Source organism: Geotrypetes seraphini, chromosome 7 (genome assembly GCF_902459505.1).
Source record: "Geotrypetes seraphini chromosome 7, aGeoSer1.1, whole genome shotgun sequence".
NCBI lineage: Eukaryota > Metazoa > Chordata > Amphibia > Gymnophiona > Dermophiidae > Geotrypetes > Geotrypetes seraphini.
This window is the reverse complement of record NC_047090.1, coordinates 144,766,192-144,784,425: the sequence shown is the minus strand read 5'-3', so window position 1 is coordinate 144,784,425 and position 18,234 is coordinate 144,766,192. Positions and strand designations below refer to the sequence as shown.

The 18,234-nt window shown below is 40.7% G+C and overlaps 1 protein-coding gene across 2 annotated transcripts in view; it reads left to right on the top strand.

Annotated features, from left to right (window-relative positions):
* The window catches only part of LOC117363772 (myosin-9-like), a 201,935-nt gene that overhangs the window by 174,760 nt on the left and 8,941 nt on the right, over window positions 1-18,234 (top strand). For both annotated transcript variants that reach the window (XM_033952064.1, XM_033952063.1), the window contains 4 exons: window positions 1,230-1,382; window positions 11,114-11,216; window positions 16,101-16,144; window positions 16,254-16,413. In XM_033952064.1, coding sequence (XP_033807955.1) covers window positions 1,230-1,382; window positions 11,114-11,216; window positions 16,101-16,144; window positions 16,254-16,413 — 460 coding nt within the window. The remainder of the gene's footprint in view (window positions 1-1,229; window positions 1,383-11,113; window positions 11,217-16,100; window positions 16,145-16,253; window positions 16,414-18,234) is intronic.

Below are 18,234 nucleotides of genomic sequence, written 5' to 3'. Positions count from 1 at the left end.
CTTGAAATAACATATATGTTGTATGAGGCCCTATGTACTGAGATCCTTCATTTATATGATATATCAACCTCCTAGTTGAAGTATTACTTGGGAGAGTTTTCAAAAATCGGGGCTGCTGTGTGAACAGTTTGAGTAGGGTGTTATTTATATCTGTGATTATGATGCATATGAGTTAGTTGCATTAGTTTGCAATAAACATCCAAAGCGATACTTTTTAATATTTTTTTTTAACCCATATTCTACAAAGCAATTACATTGTGGGTTGGATATAGGTAGAAAAGATCTGCTTTTATATTTTTTTGGAAAGCATTTAGCTTAGCAGGGTTTTAAAAAGTTTGGATAATTTCCTTAAAAAAAAGTCCTAAGTCATTATTAAAGATGGGCTTGGGAAAATCCACTCCTTATTTCTGGAATAAGCAGCATAAAATCTGTTTTACTCTTTTAGAATATCACTAGATATTTGTGACCTGCATTGGCCACTGTTAGAAACAGGACACTGGGCTTAATGGACTATAGGTCTGTTTCAGTATGATAATCAGTATCAATCAGTTCACCTTTTATGGTGATATTTACTGACTTTCCATCTTCTATTACTCTACATTAATGTCATTAAGATTGTGTTTTGTTAACCGGATTGAGTCCCTTTGGGAATGACCCGGTATATAAGATTAAAGATTAGATTAGATTAGATTGTTAGAGCAGTGCCAAATAGCATATTTTATTATTTTGCCGAATATGAATACTGAATACAAATAATAGGCATTGAATTTTAACAGAAATAATAAGAGGTAACGTAAAATCAGAGATCCAAGTGCTTTTTTTCAGTAGGATTTAGCACAGTAGAGTCGCTGATTCAGCCAAATATAAATAATGTATTTGAGGCAGCATGCAGGACCAAATTGAATATTTGGTACAGCCCTTATGTATTAATACTTTCACAAAATATCTGACTGGTAAGACAAACAGTTCTCTATGTTAAATCCGTGTTGGATCTGCCCCATTAAGTCATGTTGTCCATATGTCGGGAAAACAGGGGTGATACAGGAAGCAACAGCCATCAGTGCTGGGCAACATAGCAGAAATTATTCTTTAAAATATTATTGATCATGACCTAATGGTGAAGAACAAATATTAATTTAGCAAATTGAAAGAGCCACCAGTGTCTTGGCAAGACTTCTAACAGCAATTGAGATACCAGCTAATTAACTGAGTACTGTACTTGCTAACAGGAAAAAAACACAGTTGAACTAAAAGAGCAACGTGAAGCAGTCCTGGAGCAAATGCAAAAACAGAGTGATGATTTCATGGCCTTGGAGAAAGATATCTATGAAGCAAACAGAAAACTCGAACTTGCCCAGGTGGAAAATAGCAGATTAAAACTAGTGAGTAAAAATTAATTTGTGTAGTTGTAATGCAGAATTTAATAGTTATCTTCAGACAAATGAATGAAAATTTTGATGTGAATTTATATACCACACTCCAATCATATAGTGCTCAAATGTAATTGATCATATGGTGGGAAAATTCAAAGTTGTTTCCTTGGATAAAATACTGTTTTATCTGCAGAAACATTTTTTGATTGCCTCCCATGAATGAAGAGAAAATCATATGCCCAAAGTTACCTTAAGGTTTCACTCTTAATTTACTAAGTTTAATTTGCAGATTAAATTATACTGCCTGTTCCATAACATATGTGTTTACTTGAAGGATTACCATATGGATTGTTTCATACTATTAAATTATTGTACACTGCTGAAATGGTATGTCCTTTCAGCATTGTATTAAATAAAGCTGAATTTGAACTTGATTTGCAGAGATATCAAAAGGAGATAAGGATGTCACACAAGCCATACAGTTGGAACTATATGCCTGCATAAGGGATGCTTAATGCACTGTTCACAAAACTGTATGGTTTGTGTAATCTATTGGCTCATTGATGAATATTGAGAAAGATATATGGTTCCACTATACATCCTTCTAAACACTGATTACACAGATCATACAGCTCAGGTCATTAAGGATCCCTGACACAGGCACATGCCAAGATCTGGCCATTTCAGGTAATATGAATAAACTGGTTCCAATAGTGTGGCTCCTGTGACATCCTTATCTCCTTATGGCCATTTCTGCCTTTCCTTCTCCTACGTAAGGGGTGTCAAAGTCCCTCCTCGAGGGCCACAATCCAGTCAGGTTTTCAGGATTTCCCCAATGAATATGCATGAGATCTATTAGCATACAATGAAAGCAGTGCATGCAAATAGATCTCATGCATATTCATTGGGGAAATCCTGAAAACCCGACTGGATTGCCACCCTCGAGGAGGGACTTTGACACCCCTGTCCTACATGGTACAGTGGGGGATCTGGTGTTCTTTTGTGTTTCTTGTTTTTCACATTTGCTCCATAATTTTATTGTATTTAGGTTAGATTTTTCAATGTCAAAACCTCAGTTAAGAGCAGAAACATGGAATTACTCAGTTAACTGCTATTTTGGATGATTTTTTAAGAAAATGTTGAAAAAATAGCTCTTCTGTAAGACAAAATATGGGACTTGATTTATAGTTTTTTGATGCGAGATGCTGGTAGCCTCTTTGTAATTTTAGGATGCTTTACATTATCACTATTATGTTTTATTCATGTTTGATTTGTTGTACTGTATGTGATTCTGTTTGTGTATGTACTCTATTGTGACCCACCTTAGGAAAGGCAGAGTATAAATAAATAAATACAAATACAAACTTGCTCCATTAACACAAAAAGTCAGAAAGGTTTACCGTATTTTCATGCATATAACGCGCGTGCTATACACGATTTTACAAACCGAGCATAACCATGCGCGTTATATGCGTGAACGCGTTTTACAATTTGTTTTTTACATTGCTGGTTCCCCCCCCCCAACGTCCGATTCATCCCCCAGCCCCTCTGCACCGTTTGCGGTGGAGAAGCAGCTACCGTGGGTTCGCGATGCCAGTGAGCCCTGCGCTGCTTCCTCTGCCGCGGTCCCGCCCCTTCTCTGGGCTGTTTCTCCACCACAAACGATGCAGGGGGGCTGGGGGATGAATTGGACGTCGGGGGTGTGTGCGAGCGGTCCTTCAGGGTGGGGCATCAGGCTTTCAGGGTGGGGCGGGCCTTCAAGGGGGGGGACAGGACTTCAAGGGCAGGGCGGCGAGAGGAGGGTCGGGGCGGCAAGCAGCATGCACGGTATACGCGTGTCCTGCTAAATAAATGTTGTTTTCCCGCGCGCTATACCCGTGTGCGCATTTTACACGGGTGCGCATTATATGCGTGAAAATATAGTATATATGGTTTTCTGAGTCCTCCGCACGACTTAAAAGGCAATGTAGAAAGTTTGAAAGGATTTAGAAAAGAAACAGACCATTGATCATAGGAATCAGAGGCAAGAATTTAAATGTTGTAAATTGGCAATAACTCGAGCAAAAATAATCCAGGTTTCCAAGTTTTATTAAAAATTTGATAAGTGATTTCTAAGCAATTTATATTAAAATAATGGTAAAAACCAAATGAAAAACATATAGATGTTACTAAGACAAATACAAGAAATAAAGAAAAAGGGGAAGAACTACAATTTTAATAGAAAAATAAACATTAATGGTAAGAACAAAGAGGAGGGGTAATAGACTGATTTCAGTTCCAAAATCATTGCAACCTAGTGCAGAGGGTCTTGCACAGTTCTTTCAATCTAAAGTTAATAAAATTAGACAGACAATCGTTCTCCTCTAATAACTTAATTCGCTCTACAACAATTGCCCTGAATATTCAAATTAATGATGTTCCTGGTAACAGAATATGGTACAATTTTGATGTGAGTTTTTAGACTCTGTTAAAAAAAAAATATGTCAATAAACCATGTCCATTCAAAGCCAGACTAAAAACCCACTTATTTGAAGCTGCATTTCAACACTGACCCAACCAACAAATCGGTCTGTCTTTCCCTTAAAAGTCCCCTACCACCTTTTAGCTCCCTCTATATGTCTGTCATAATTAGGTTATAAGCTCTTCTGAGAAGGGACTGTCTCTTGCATTTACAATGTACAGCACTGTGTGCAGCTGGTAAAGAAATAATAAATTGTTGTTCCATTGGATACATGCCCATCCTATTTATTAGAATGTAAGCTTTGGCAGTCCCAATTTGGCTTACTGATTTTGTAAATTTATCCTTATGAAAAGTTCATTACTGTGATAACTAACTTACTCCCCCCTTTTTTTTACAAAACCATAGTGCAGTTTTTAGCACCAGCCACAGTGGTAACAGCTCCAACGCTCATAGGAATTCTTTGAGCATCGGAGCTGTTACCGCAGTGGGTGGCACTACAGCACTACAGTTTTATAAAATGGGGATAATATTGTGCTGGTTCCATTACATAAGTTATCAGTGGCAGATCTCATTTAGCCAAATATATAGTTATGCCTGACATGGCCACATTTTGCCAAAAGGCTGTGATGGAGGCAAACTGTAGGGCAAAATTACAAAATTTAAATTACATATTAATCATTTACATTAAAAAGCAAAGATTGCCATAAACAATAGGGGGCTCATAATAATAATTTTTTTAAAAGTCCAAAAAGTGGCCTAAATTGGTACTTGGACGATCAAAAAGACAGATTGTCCAAGTACCAATAATCAAAGCTGGTTTTAGACGTATCTAAAACCAGCTTAGGCCTTTCCCCTGCCTCTGAACCCCTAGAGCGAAAAGAGGCATTTTTGGAGGAGGAGAAAGAGCGGGAGGTGGGCCGACCTAGACTTAGTCGTACAGCAAGTACGAAAGGTTTAACAAGGTTGCCCAGTCGGAACTTATTGATTTAAACCAAGTCAAAACAGGTATAAGTTCTGAATAGGGGCCGCTGAGCTGATTGCGGCTGAAGCCCACATGCAGGGCGTGAGATCGCAGTGCTGACAGAACAGTACTGAAGCATGTGGGCTTCAAAATTTGGTTTACCAAGCTTCTCATCTTTTTCCACATTTGCCAAAGACTGTACAATAACATCTTGAATCCCTGAGGAAGGCGTGTTCAGCCGAAACAAGGCCCTAATTGGGTCCTTCAATGATAAATGTGGACAGTGTTTTTAATTGTTATTATCAAGGATACATTGAATAAAAGTATAAAAGAAGGTCCAAGGATATTGAGTTTCCACAGACTCGTTTCTTCTGCAATATCACTCACAAAGATGTTAGAGAGCCAGCCCAAAGACAGATCCCTGCAGCACTCAACTAACAACATCCTTTTCCTCCAAGCAAACTCAATTTACCACTACCATTTGTTTCTTTCTACTTAACCAGCTTTTGATCTAGTTTGTCACTTTAGGGTCCATACTACATGCATTCAGTTTATTTCGTGTGAGGCACTGTATTGAAAGCTTTGCTAAAGTTCAAATACACTGCATCTAGCGCCCTTCCCATATCCAACTGTTTGATCACCCAGTCAAAGATATCAATCAGATTCGGCTGACAAGACCTGCCTCTTGTAAAACTATTCTGCCTCGGGTCTTGCAGTCCATTTGATTCTAGAAATATCACTATCCTCCGCTTAAGAAGCGTTTCTATTAGTTTACTCACTACCGAGGTCAGACTAACCGGCCTGTAATTCCCAACCTCCTCCTTACATCTGTTCTTGTACAGAGGGACCACATCCGCCCTTCTCCAGTCCTCCGGGACCACACCAGATTCTAAGGAAGCATTGAAAAGATGAAATAATGGAGTCACAAGAAACTTTCTGAGTTCCTTGAGTATCCTGTGATGTATTTCATCTGGCCCCATCGCTTTGTAGCTCCTCACAAACAGTCTTCTAAGAACCTTTCCAGATCTACTACATGTCTATTCCTGTTTGCATTCGGTTTCTGCAGTCCTATATGATGAGACTACACCTGGGGGCTGATTCATGAAAGTGACTTACAATATAATCGCAAATTTAAAAATCTATCCACTTCTAAATCTTCTGTGGTCATCTTTGTATAACTTCAATATAAATACATGTTAATTGTGACTCATATGTTCCTTTATATGACTTTATGTTACACAAACATGAAAAGATTAAAATTCAGCATTTTCACATTTTAAATAGGTAAATTGCAAAATTTGACTATCCTGGTCACAAAAGCAAAGTTTTATGGAAATAACAGATATTTTAGCTACTTTTTAGGTATAAACAATTAGGAAATTATACTTACTGCCCAGGAACAAAACTCGTGTTATGTGAAGAGCCATTTTTGATAGGTCATCTAAGACATCCAGGAAGAACACTGTCTATGACCCATTCTACTGGACGTCCAAGAGTTCCAATTATATGACCTGCAAGACTTCTAGACGTTCTACAAAACATCTCTGATGTCAAAACGTCACACAGTAGTAAAAGGATGTCCCCAATGTCCTGCTTGTCTGTATATAACCCTGCACATAGAATGACAATTCTTTGAGGAGTTTGGTAGTGGACAGAGGAGAGTTAGTGAAGAGTCTGAGAGAGTGCTAGTGTGAGAGAGAGACAGAGTGTGAGAGTGACAACGAGAGAGGAAGAGAGAGAATGTGTGAGAGAGAGTGGCCCAAGTGTGTGTGAGCGGGGGAGTGTATAAGTGAGAGTTTGGTATGTTATTGGAAGCCAGTGCTGAACTTGGAAAAGAAGAGTGATGTGATCAAATTTCTTTTTACCAAAGAATGGCTTGATGGATATGTTTTAAATCATTTGTAGTCTCCTTAACTGAGAAACAGGTAAACCATGAGATAAAAAGATAATAATAGTCTAATTGAGTGGCTCAAAAAGAAGAATGTGAATGCTTTTGAATGTTAAAAACAACAGACTGGATGTGGATGTTCTGAAAGATGATTTTTATTCGCTCCACAGTAAAAATGCAAATAAGTCTGAATTAGTGATACATGTATGATTGTCCTGACGGACCCTACATGGTCCGTGTTTCGGCGAGAACACCTTCCTCAGGGGTCCTAAAAGGGGATAAGATATAATGAAATAAGAAAGATAAATGAGAAGTAAAAATGACATGAAGGTGACTGTGGTGCCAACCTTATGCATGCAAATTTGATTACTGACCTTGACCACAAAATAAGAAGAATTAGAGAAGTGCCAAATGTGACCATTCTGTCTAAGGTGGCAAAGAATAACCACAGACATTAGAAGGAAGAAAATGTAAACAAAAGGAGAGTACTGAGACTAGCCAGTGAAAATTCCATAGTGCATGATGTGCATGTACAGATGTGGGAACAAGCACTGGTGAATGTCATGATATGACAGTAAAAATGTGCAAAGAAAACCATAAAAATCTATATAGCAAGCTTATGTAAACAGATCAGAAATATTATAGTGGTGTTTTTGTAGGACATCAGAACTAACACTTGTTGGACCAGAATAGCTGTATGCTATAACAGTGTCTTATCAGTAGTCCCATTTTTTTAATTTTTTTAGATAGTAGTGAAAGTGCAAAACTGTGCATAAAACTGCATTATATCTTCAATAAATATCTTTAAATGTTTTTATCTTCAAGGTATTATTTTAGAAATCAGCAAACGTAGCTTTAGTGGTCGCGTCGGGGAGGGAATAAACAAGCCCCTGCTATTGCTTCTCTCTACGTGGCAGCTTTTGAAGAAAATATGATCTGTTCTTCTTATTTTCACTTGGAAACGCTACTTAGATGACATTTTCTGTATATGGAAAGGTCCAGTGGAGCTTCTTATTCAATTTCAACACTGGATAAACACTTTGGATCCTAATCTTCAATTTACTTTTTCTTACCATCCTTCAGAAATTGATTTTTTAGACATCCATATTTGCAGAAATGGTAGTAGTTTAACTACCCTCTATCAAAAGTCAGTTGATAGAAATACTTACCTGCATTTTCATAGTTACCATCCTTACTCTCTGAAGAAAAGTCTGCCTGTTAGTCAGTTTCTCCATATTCGCAGAATATGTGCCACTGATGATGAATTTTCTAAACAGGCACATCTGCTTTTTCAACGTTTTATTGATCAGGGATATCCAAAGAAGATTGTACGAAATGCATGGTTGAGGGCACGGTCTGCTCAACGCCTTCTCCTTCTCCAGTATAAACGTCCAGTGGATGAAGATAAACTTACCTGTGTTATACCTTACTCTCCTTTAGCGTTTAGGATCAACACTAGTATACATTGTCATTGGGAAATACTTCAACTCCATGACTGTTTTCAAACTCATCCTGTAACTGCCTACACTAGGGGTAGAAATATTGGTGAGACCCTGGCTAAGAAGAAGAAAAGAAATGTTTCCCTTTCTGAACACTGCTCTATAGAAGCATGTGAAACATGCCAGTGGTGTAAACACTTGATATGTGGCTCTGATTGAACTGATCCGCAAACTAATATCTATATTAAATCTCACATGCCAGGATTTTGCCTATCTCAGAATATCATATATGCTATCATTTGTCCCTGTTCATTAGTTTATATTGGGAGAAGTAATAGAATGATCAAGACCAGACTAACATAGCATAAATCGAAGATCAACACTAAATCAGAAGAAACCCCTTAAGTAACTCACTGGTTGAATAAAGGCCATATCATTACTGACATTAAATGGCATATTATTGATCATGTAGATAGTGGGTGGTTGGGTGGTAATATCCAAGATAATCTCAATTATAAAGAACAACTGTGGATTTTTCAACTTAACTTTGTTGAACCATTCGGTTTAAACAAGGAAGTAGAGTGGATGACATTGGTCTGATTCTCTGATTTGCTCTTTAAGTCACATGACCTTCGGCGGTGCTCAGCTGATTTAAGAACGCCGCAGCCATTTTCAAAAGTTTGTTTGAGCCTTAACAAGCATTAGAAAGGAAAAAGGGTGAGTTCCTCGAGTCTATACAGAGATTGTTGGACTGAATAATTTATTTATCTTTTGAGTTCATGCAATCTGCTTTTGATAAAGTCTTTTTTTACCTTAGCTGTGGTTAAATAATTTTTTTATGTTCTTAGGGGGAGAGAGCCTTGAAACAGCCCTGGTAGTGAAATATGATTGTGTCAAAAAGGCTTGTATATGCCCTCCCCGACGTGACCACTAAAGCTACGTTTGCTGATTTCTAAAATAATACCTTGAAGATAAAAACATTTAAAGATATTTATTGAAGATATGATGCAGTTTTATGCACGGTTTTTCACTTTTACTACTATCTAAAAAAATAAAAAAAACAGGACTACTGATAAGGCACTGTGGTATAGCATACAGCTATTCTGGTCCAACAAGTGTTAGTTCTGATGTCCTAGAAAAATACTGCTATAATATTTTTGATCTGTTTACATAAGCTTGCTATATAGATTTTTAAGATCTTATTCTTATTTTAAAAAAAACTCTTTAACTTTAAATGCCTTAGATCAGTGGTTCCCAACCCTGTCCTGGAGGACCGCCAGGCCAGTCGGATTTTCAGGCTAGCACTAATGAATATGCATGGAGCAGATTTGCATGCCTGTCACTTCCATTATATGCAAATCTCTCTCATGCATATTCATTAGGGCTAGCCTGAAAACCCGATTGGCCTGGTGGTCCTCCAGGACAGGGTTGGGAACCACTGTCTTAGATACTACAAAGAAAACATATACATACTGGATGATGTAGGGTACAAAGATAAAAATATGAGTAAAACAATGTACGTGACTTTGAGCTATGGATAAAATGAGTCATGTATGAAACTAAGGGCTCCTTTTACTAAGGTGTGCTAGTGGTTTTAGTGCACACTACAATGCCACGCACGCTAGACGCTAACGCCTCCATAGAGCTTGCGTTAGTATTTTTCGTTTAGCGTGTGGTTTGCATGCGCTAATCTTCAGTGTGCGCTTAGTGCACCTTAGTAAAAGGAGCCCTAAAACATAAGTACATGGAGTACGTAATAAAGTATAATAACAGAAAAGTAAGAAATGTGCCCTCTTGAAAAACACTTAGGCCAATAAATAACAATATGAAATGAAACAATGAAAGCAACAAGAGGGAATTCCTGCCTAACAATAATTAAAAAAGAGCAATCATAACCACAATAACTTAAAAAGAACATTACATAACAAGCACATTCATAAAAACATATCATAACAAGCATTTCATAAAAAACATATCATAAAACTCACATTTTGCAAATTAACCAAAAACTTGTAGTCTTGGCACTCCTCTAATTTTCTTTTTTTATCTTGTGGTCAAGGTCAGGCATCAAATTTGCATGCATAAGGTTGGCACCACAGTCACCTTCATGTCATTTTTACTTCTCATTTATCTTTCTTATTTCATTATATCTTATCCCCTTTAGGACCCCTGAGGAAGGCGGTCTCGCCGAAACGCGGACTGTGTAGGGTCCATCAGGACAATCATACATGTATTACTAATTCAGACTTTTATTTGTAATTTTGTTGTGAAGAGCGAATAAAAATCATCTTTGTGGATTCTAGGCATCCACATCCACAGTCTGTTGTTTTTATCTTTGGATTATTTTTACTGTGGATCATTGTGTCTCCCTTTTTGTTTTTTTTTTTTGGTAATGCTTTGAATGTTCCAGGCAAAACCTAGACCTGAATCCAATAAAGAATATGTGGCAAGACTTGAAAACTGCAAGTCTGCAGATCTTACCCAAGAAACCTAAAAGAATTTGAGCTATTCCGCCAAGAAAATTGTCAAAAACTGCACCATCCTGCTATGCAGAGTTCATAGACACTTACCCTAAATTACTCTTGGTTATTATTATAGCAAGGGGTTTTTACCAAGGGAATATGATAATTATGCAATCAGGGCACTTTGTTTTCTTATTAATTGCTTTCTGAATATTTCTATAATTGTTCTTTCACATTGAAAGTACAGTGTAGATTTGTGTAGATCAGTAAAACAAACTTCATATTAATGCATTTTGTACTGTATCTTTTTAGAGATCAGAATGTGAAAAATGTAATTGTATCTGTAAAATAAAAGTTTAAAAGATATACAAGAAGTTCCAGCCAAAATTAGAGAGGTCTTCTTTCTGGGACATGTGTATTATATACGTATTGCCTATATATACATGGATATGAAGAATTCTCTATGTGCCTTCCCTGTATGCATTAAAATAACAAATGTTTCAAGTACTTGCAATGATTCCATTTTCAGTGCAATTTACAGCTGAGAGAGAACATTTCCGAAGAATTCATGGAAGCTAAAAGACACATGACAGCAATTACAATAATTCAGAAGAAAATGAAAACCTTAAGTGGTGAGTGCTAAGTATATGATGTATTTTCTGAAAATGTTTGTCGATATTCAAAAGTGATTTAAATGGCCAGAAACGGTTCCTGGTTCTTTAAAATGCTTGTCTGGGGCTAACTGGACTTATTCAGTGATAATTAATTATATAGTGTGGGACCGGGATCCTGGCGAGGCCTAGTAGCTCCGCAGAATCCTAGTCTTGGCGCGAGCATAAAGGTGGTGGAACACAGCTTGCCTGGTGTCTCTCATAAATTGCACACCAAAATGGCCTGGTTCGTCTAAATATCACACTTTTATTGAACATCAATGTAAGTTCCAAACAAAAAGGTCAAAATTTGGCATCAATAAAAAAACCAAACATTCCAGTTTTCTCTGCTGCTTCTTTTCTCATACACGCAAGTTCTAATCCCAGCACCGGCTGTGCTTTCAGAGATAAGTTCAAAACAATAAGAACACAAAATACAGTTCATCCTATATGCCACCTTCAAGGTAAGACAGAACAGTTCATGCCTCTGGTAATAGTTTAGGATATATGGCTTTTGGCACTAATTATGCTTGTGGTCACCTTGAACAGCAATTCCCCTTAGTAGGAGCAGAGGGCCAGTTCTCCTACAGGTGTTGCCACTCTTTCCAATTATCTAAGCTCAAGGTAAATTCTGCAGCTTCCAGTACAGGTTCAAAACAGTGTACAAAAATACTTTCAAAACACAAAACTCCAAAAAGGAAAAACCTTTCACAAAGGAAAAGAAAATTCAGGCTTTCCAAACCTACTCCCATTCCATGGGGTGCTCTTCCCCATGAGACATAACATTATTCTCCAGCCAGTCCATATCACACACCTCAGACTGTACTTCAGGATTTTCCATTTCCCAATCCTTGTGAGAACTTTCCTGTGCTGGCCATAAGTTAGCTGCTCCAGCTGACTTCCTTCTCAGCTTTTCCTCAGCTTCCAGTCCCAGCTGCCTCTCCTCTCCTTCTGACAAGGGAAGCTCAGAAAAAGGGAGACTCGGCCAGCAACCACGCCCCCTAACAGCAGAGTCAGCTAAATTCTTAAAGAGCCCTGTCCTTCTAGTTCCTGCCTGAGCTCTGTGAACTTTTAAAGGGGCAGGCTCACTCTTCACATTGTGCACAGGATTTCCACTATACCCAGGATGTTTCTTCCACTTAGTCACTGGAACTTTAGTGATACTTACAGGAGCTTTTCCCTTGGCTTTATTAGGCCTAGCCGGATCCCTGTCACAATAGTTCTGCTGAAAGTGTCCAGTTAGCGCCCAAGCCGAAACTGGCTATTTTGAGGTTAAGTGCTGAATATCACACTCGGGGGTCTTTTATTAAAGATCATCTCATATCTGCTACAGGACCAATTTTATTGCTAAGGGCCCTGATACCTAGTGGCTAGGGTTAAGGCTAGGGTTCAAGCCCAGTGCTGCTCCTTGTGGATTCTGGGCAAGTCACTTAACAACCATTGCCCTAGGTACATTAGTTAGATTGTGAGCCCACTGGGACAGATAGGGAGAAATACTTAAGTACCTGAATGTAGACTGCTTAGGCTATAAGCGGTATATAAATCCTAAAATAAATAAAATAATCTTTTGTAAAAGATCCCCTTAACTGCCCATGTTTTTGCTACCTTTGTATACCCAGAAATTCAGTGCCAGAGCCCAAAAATGGCCCAGCATTGAATTTCTGGTGACAATGCTAGCTGTGATCAGCAAAATATGGCTGAATATCTACCTCGTATTTATTTTGCTATTTCAAGTAAATAAATTTGTTCTGTTGTTTTGATATGAAGATTGAAAGGAACACTATGGGCTCCTTTTACAAAGGTGCACTAGCGTTTTAGCTCAAGAGGAGGCGGTAGCGGCTAGCGCGCATGGCATTTTAGTGCACACTATTAGAAACATAGGAAATGATGGCAGAAAAGGGCCACGGCCCAACAAGTCTGCCCACTCTAATCACCCACCCCCCTAATTTCTTCCTTGACATGATGCCATATGCTTATCCCATTTTTTCTTAAAATCTAGCACGCTGCTGGCTTTAATTACCTGCAGTGCAAGATCATTCCAATGATCAACGACTCTTTCAGTGAAGAAATACTTCCTGGTGTCACTATGAAATCTCCCACCCCTGATTTTCATCGGATGCCTACTTGTTACCTTAGGTCCTTTAAGAAAAAAGATATTTTCTTCTACCTCAATACGGCCCGGGACATATTTGAACGTCTCAATCATTTCTCCCCTCTCCCTGCGTTCCTCGAGTGAGTATAGCTGCAATTTACCCAGCCGTTCCTCATATGGGAGATCCTTGAGTCCTGAGTAGAGAGTTGCGCGGGGACAGAAATCCCACCCGTCCCCACTCGTCCCCGCCAAAGTCCCACCCGTCCCCACCCGTCCCCGTGAGGAATCCCACCCGTCCCCACCCGTCCCCGTGAGGATTCCCTCCGTCCCCACCCGTCCCTGCGAGGAATCCCCTCCGTCCCCACCCGTCCCCGCGAGGAATCCCCTCCGTCCCCGCCCGTCCCTATAAACTTCAGAAATAGTTATTTCATTTAATTATGCTACTGAATTAAAGGCTCTGGTAGAAACCCATTTACAAATAAGCAAAAAGACTTTATTAATTTGAAAATATTAATTGGGAAGAATACATACTTTGCAAATGGGTTTCTACCAGAGCCTCTAATGTTTATAAATTTTTATCAACACAACTAATATACTACTTTATCCTGAAGCAAAATAAAAAAAAAGAAATATAATTCTTTTCCTACCTTTGTTGCCTGGTTTCTGTTTTCCTCATGTTCTCATTCAATTCCTTCCATCCACTGTCTCTCTTCCTTCTGCATCTTCCATTTGCTCTGTTACTGTGCCTCTCCCTTTCTTCCCCCTTCCAAATTGGTCTGCCACCCATCTTCTTCTCTCCGCTCCCCCCATAGTCTGGCATCTGTCTTCTTCCCTGCCAGCGTCTTCTCCCTACTCTCTCTTCCCCATTTCCTTTCAGCGTCCTTCTCCCCCCATCTTCCCCATGTCCTGTCAGCGTCCTTCTCCCCCCTCTGTCTTCCACATGTGCTTTCAGTGTCCTTCTCCCCCCTCTGCTTCCCCATGTCCTTTCAGCGTCCTTCTCCCTCTCTGTCTTCCCCATGGCCTTTCAGCGTCCTTCTCCACCCCCCCCCGTCTTCCCCATGTCCTTTTAGCGTCCTTCTCCACCCCTTTGTCTTCCCCATGTGCTTTCAGCATCCTTCTCCCCCCTCTGTCTTCCACAAGTGCTTTCAGAGTCCTTCCCCCCGCACTTCCCATGGCCTTTCAGCGTCCTTCTCCCCCCTTTGTCTTCCACATGTGCTTTCAGTGTCCTTCTCCCCCCTCTGCTTCCCCATGTCCTTTCAGCATCCTTCTCCCTCTCTGTCTTCCCCATGGCCTTTCAGCGTCCTTCTCCACCCCTTTGTCTTCCCCATGTGCTTTCAGCATCCTTCTCCCCCCTCTGTCTTCCACAAGTGCTTTCAGAGTCCTCCCCCCCCCGCCCTTCCCATGGCCTTTCAGCGTCCTTCTCCACCCCTTTGTATTCCCCATGTGCTTTCAGCGTCCTTCTCCCTCCTCTGTCTTCAAGTGCTTTCAGAGTCCTTCCCCCCCTCCCGTCTTCCCCATGGCCTTTCAGCGTCCTTCTCCCCACTCCTTCTCTACCGCCCCGGGTGCAGCACAGCCAGCCAGGTCCCCTTACTTTTGTGGCACTTCCCCGACCGACTGACAACAGCCCCGGTCCGACAAACCTCCCTGCCCTTAACTGCGAATCTAAATTACCTTATTACAGCTGCTGTAAGAAGATAATTTAGATTCGCGGCTACAGGGCAGGGAGGATTGTCGGACCGGGGCTGTTGTCGGTCGGTCGGGGAAGTGCCACAAAAGTAAGGGGACCTGGCCGGCTGTGCTGCAACCGGGGCGGGGTGTGGCGGGGCGGACCGCCCCCTCCCTTGGTAGCCACTCGAACCGCGAGGCTACTCTCCTCCTTACCTGCACTGCCTGCAGCACAGAACTAAACGGAAGTCTTCCCAACGTCAGCGCTGACGTCGGAAGGAGGGAGGGCTTTGTTTAAGCCCTCCCTCCCCTCCGACATCAGCGCTGACGTCGGGAAGACTTCCGTTCGGCTCTGTGCTGCAAGCAGAGAAGGTAGGGAGAAGAGCCGCGCGACTGAGTACATCCAGCCCCGCAGGAACCCCGCGACCCTCGGAGGCGTCCCCACGGGATCCCCGCAACCCTAGGGGCGTCCCCACGGGATCCCCGTGACCCAAAGGGGGAACCCGCGGGATGCCCGCAGATCCCGCGGGATTCCCGTCGTCCCCGTTCCCGTGCAGCTCTCTAGTCCTGAGACCCTCCTAATGGCCATTCGCTGAACCGACTCAACTCTCAGTACACCTTTTTGATAATGCGGCCTCCAGAATTGTACACAATATTCCAGATGAGGTCTCACCATGGATCTGTACAATGGCATTATAACTTCGGGCTTCCGGCTGATGAAACTTCTTCGGATACAACCTCCCATCATTTATCTAGCCTTTGATGAAGCTTTCTCCACTTTCGTAAAAGGAGCCCTATGGATTTTTTTTAAATGCTGGGTGTATTCATGTTATTATATTTCTCAAAATGAAAAAATTCCTTTTACAATTGGTAAAACACTCTTGTTACCAAGCAGATACGTGTAATATTCAGACTTTAGAGGCAATCCTTTAATCCAGCTATGTGGCAGAGTTTCCTGCACTAAGAGATTCTGAGCTAGTTAATTTTATTGACAGATTCTTTTTTTTTATTTTTGTATAAAGTCGTACTGTGCAGCATGAATATGGCTGGAAAAAATATCTGAATGGTTGTTTATTTAACTATGATTTAATGATGCTGAATTGTTTTAGAAAGTTTCCTGCAAGGGTGGAAAAGGGACCATACCATCCATAAGGTAAGCTGTATTGTCTGGCTTCTAAACACTAGCTTCATTATTAAATATTAAAGATGAAATGTAAGTATGAAATTATAAAATATTGACTTTATCCAATTTCTGCCTGTAGAATTTTTCAGAGAATGACCATGAGACGTTAGATGCAATGAAAGAACTAATAAGAAAAATTCAGGAGCGAGAAGAGACGATTGGAGATTTTAGTGGTAAAATGCAAGAGCAATGTAATAAAATGAGCTCAGTTTTAGAAAGCAAAACAAAGATAAACTTAGGTATGTCAAAATTCTTTCTTTTATTTTCTTTTTGGGCTCCTTTTACAAAGCCATGATAGTGAGTCCGTTGCGGCAAATGTACCAAAGCCCATTCAATTCCTATGAGCTTCAGTGCATTTGCTGCAGGAGAATTGCTATTGTGACTTTGTAAAAGGAGCCCTTTGTGAGTTTGCATAGAGTATAATAACTAAAACGTCTCTAGCTAAAGGACCTGCCAATCAGAATTCTGTCCGATCAGTAGGCAAACATTTTTGATACCATGCTCCCAACTCTAATTTCAACTAAGTCAGCAGTCTCAAACTCACAGCCCGCAGGTCACATGTGGCTTCCCGGGTGCTATTTTGCGGCCTGCTGACTTGTACCCAAACTCGCAATCTGGGCAGGAAGAGAGGCTCTGCCATTGGAGTCAGGTGACTCGCAACTTCCTGCTGTGTATGCTGGGACTCCTGCCAGATACGCGAAGGCAAGAGTCCCGGCATACGCGACAGCAGCAGGAAGTTGCAAGTCAGCTGACGCCAATGCAGGAGCCTCTCTTCCTGACCAGTGTGCGAGATCACGTACAAGACCGTGGTTGCAAAATACAGGTATTGCTGGACAGAGGAGGAAGGAAGGGAGAAGGGGTACTGCTGGACAAGGAGAGCAGGGAAGGGAGAAGGGGTACTGCTGGACCTGGCAGAAAGGGAGGGAAAGGAAAGGTGCTGGAGGGGAGGGTGAGATGGTGCATGGGGAGAGAGCATGTTGGATTGGGGGTGGGAAAGAGGGATGCCACTCGAGGGAAGAGGCAAGGACAGAGAGAGAAAGCATGCAGGAGGCAGAAAGTGTTGGACATGGAGAGGGTGAGATGGATGGGGAGAGCAGAAAGGAGGGAAGGAGAAATGTTACACCGGGGAAGGGGGATATGGCAGAGAGTGAAAAGTTGGACTCATGGAAGGAAGGGGGAGAGATGTTGGTTGGGGAGGGAAAGAGGACAAGAGGAAAAGCATGCAGGAGGAAGAGAGAAACAAATGTTGGACTGGTGGAAAGGAGGGAGAAATGTTGGACTGGGAGGAGGGCCAGAAAGGAGGAAGGGAAGGGAGATGGTCTGCAGGGGGCAGAAAGGAGGAAGGGAAAGAGAAATGTTACACTGGGGATGAAGGAGGGAAGAAGAGAGATGACAGACCATGGAAATAGGAAGGAAAGGGAAGACATGGAAACGTAGATTTTGAGAAGAAAGCAGAAAAACAGAACAATTGAATGTTAAGTTAATGCCAAAAATGGATGCAAGGCAGAAAGTGAAGATGGAGAGAAAAACAGTCAATGGATAAGAAGGCCCTGGAAACATAGTTAAAAGCACATAAAAATAGTCACCAGACAATGAAGGTAGGGAAAATGATTTTATTTTTAGTATAGTGATTGAAGTGTGTCGGTTCTGAGAAAGGAAAGATGTTAAACTTTAACTGTGAGGGCTGCAGAAAAAATAGGTTACTTGGAAGGCCGCAGGAAAGATTTATAAACTATAAAGAGTTTTACCTCATGCAAAATTGTCATTTCTGTAATAAGACATTAACTATTTTTTCTACGGCCCTCCAAGTACCTACAAATCCAAAATGTGGCCCTGCAAAGGGTTTGCGTTTGAGACCACTGAGCTAAATGAAAGAAAAACATCTTAAAATCATTCCTTCTCTTCAGTATTCACCAAAGTTTTTAATTGGAAAAATTATTGAAAACAAAAGCAACTATAAACTACTCACACTTCTCTGTACACTAAAGTTTTTTTTAGCATGCCTACTAATTTGCATCCTGATAAATACTAACCCCACCCACCCTTTTTTCAAAGCCACA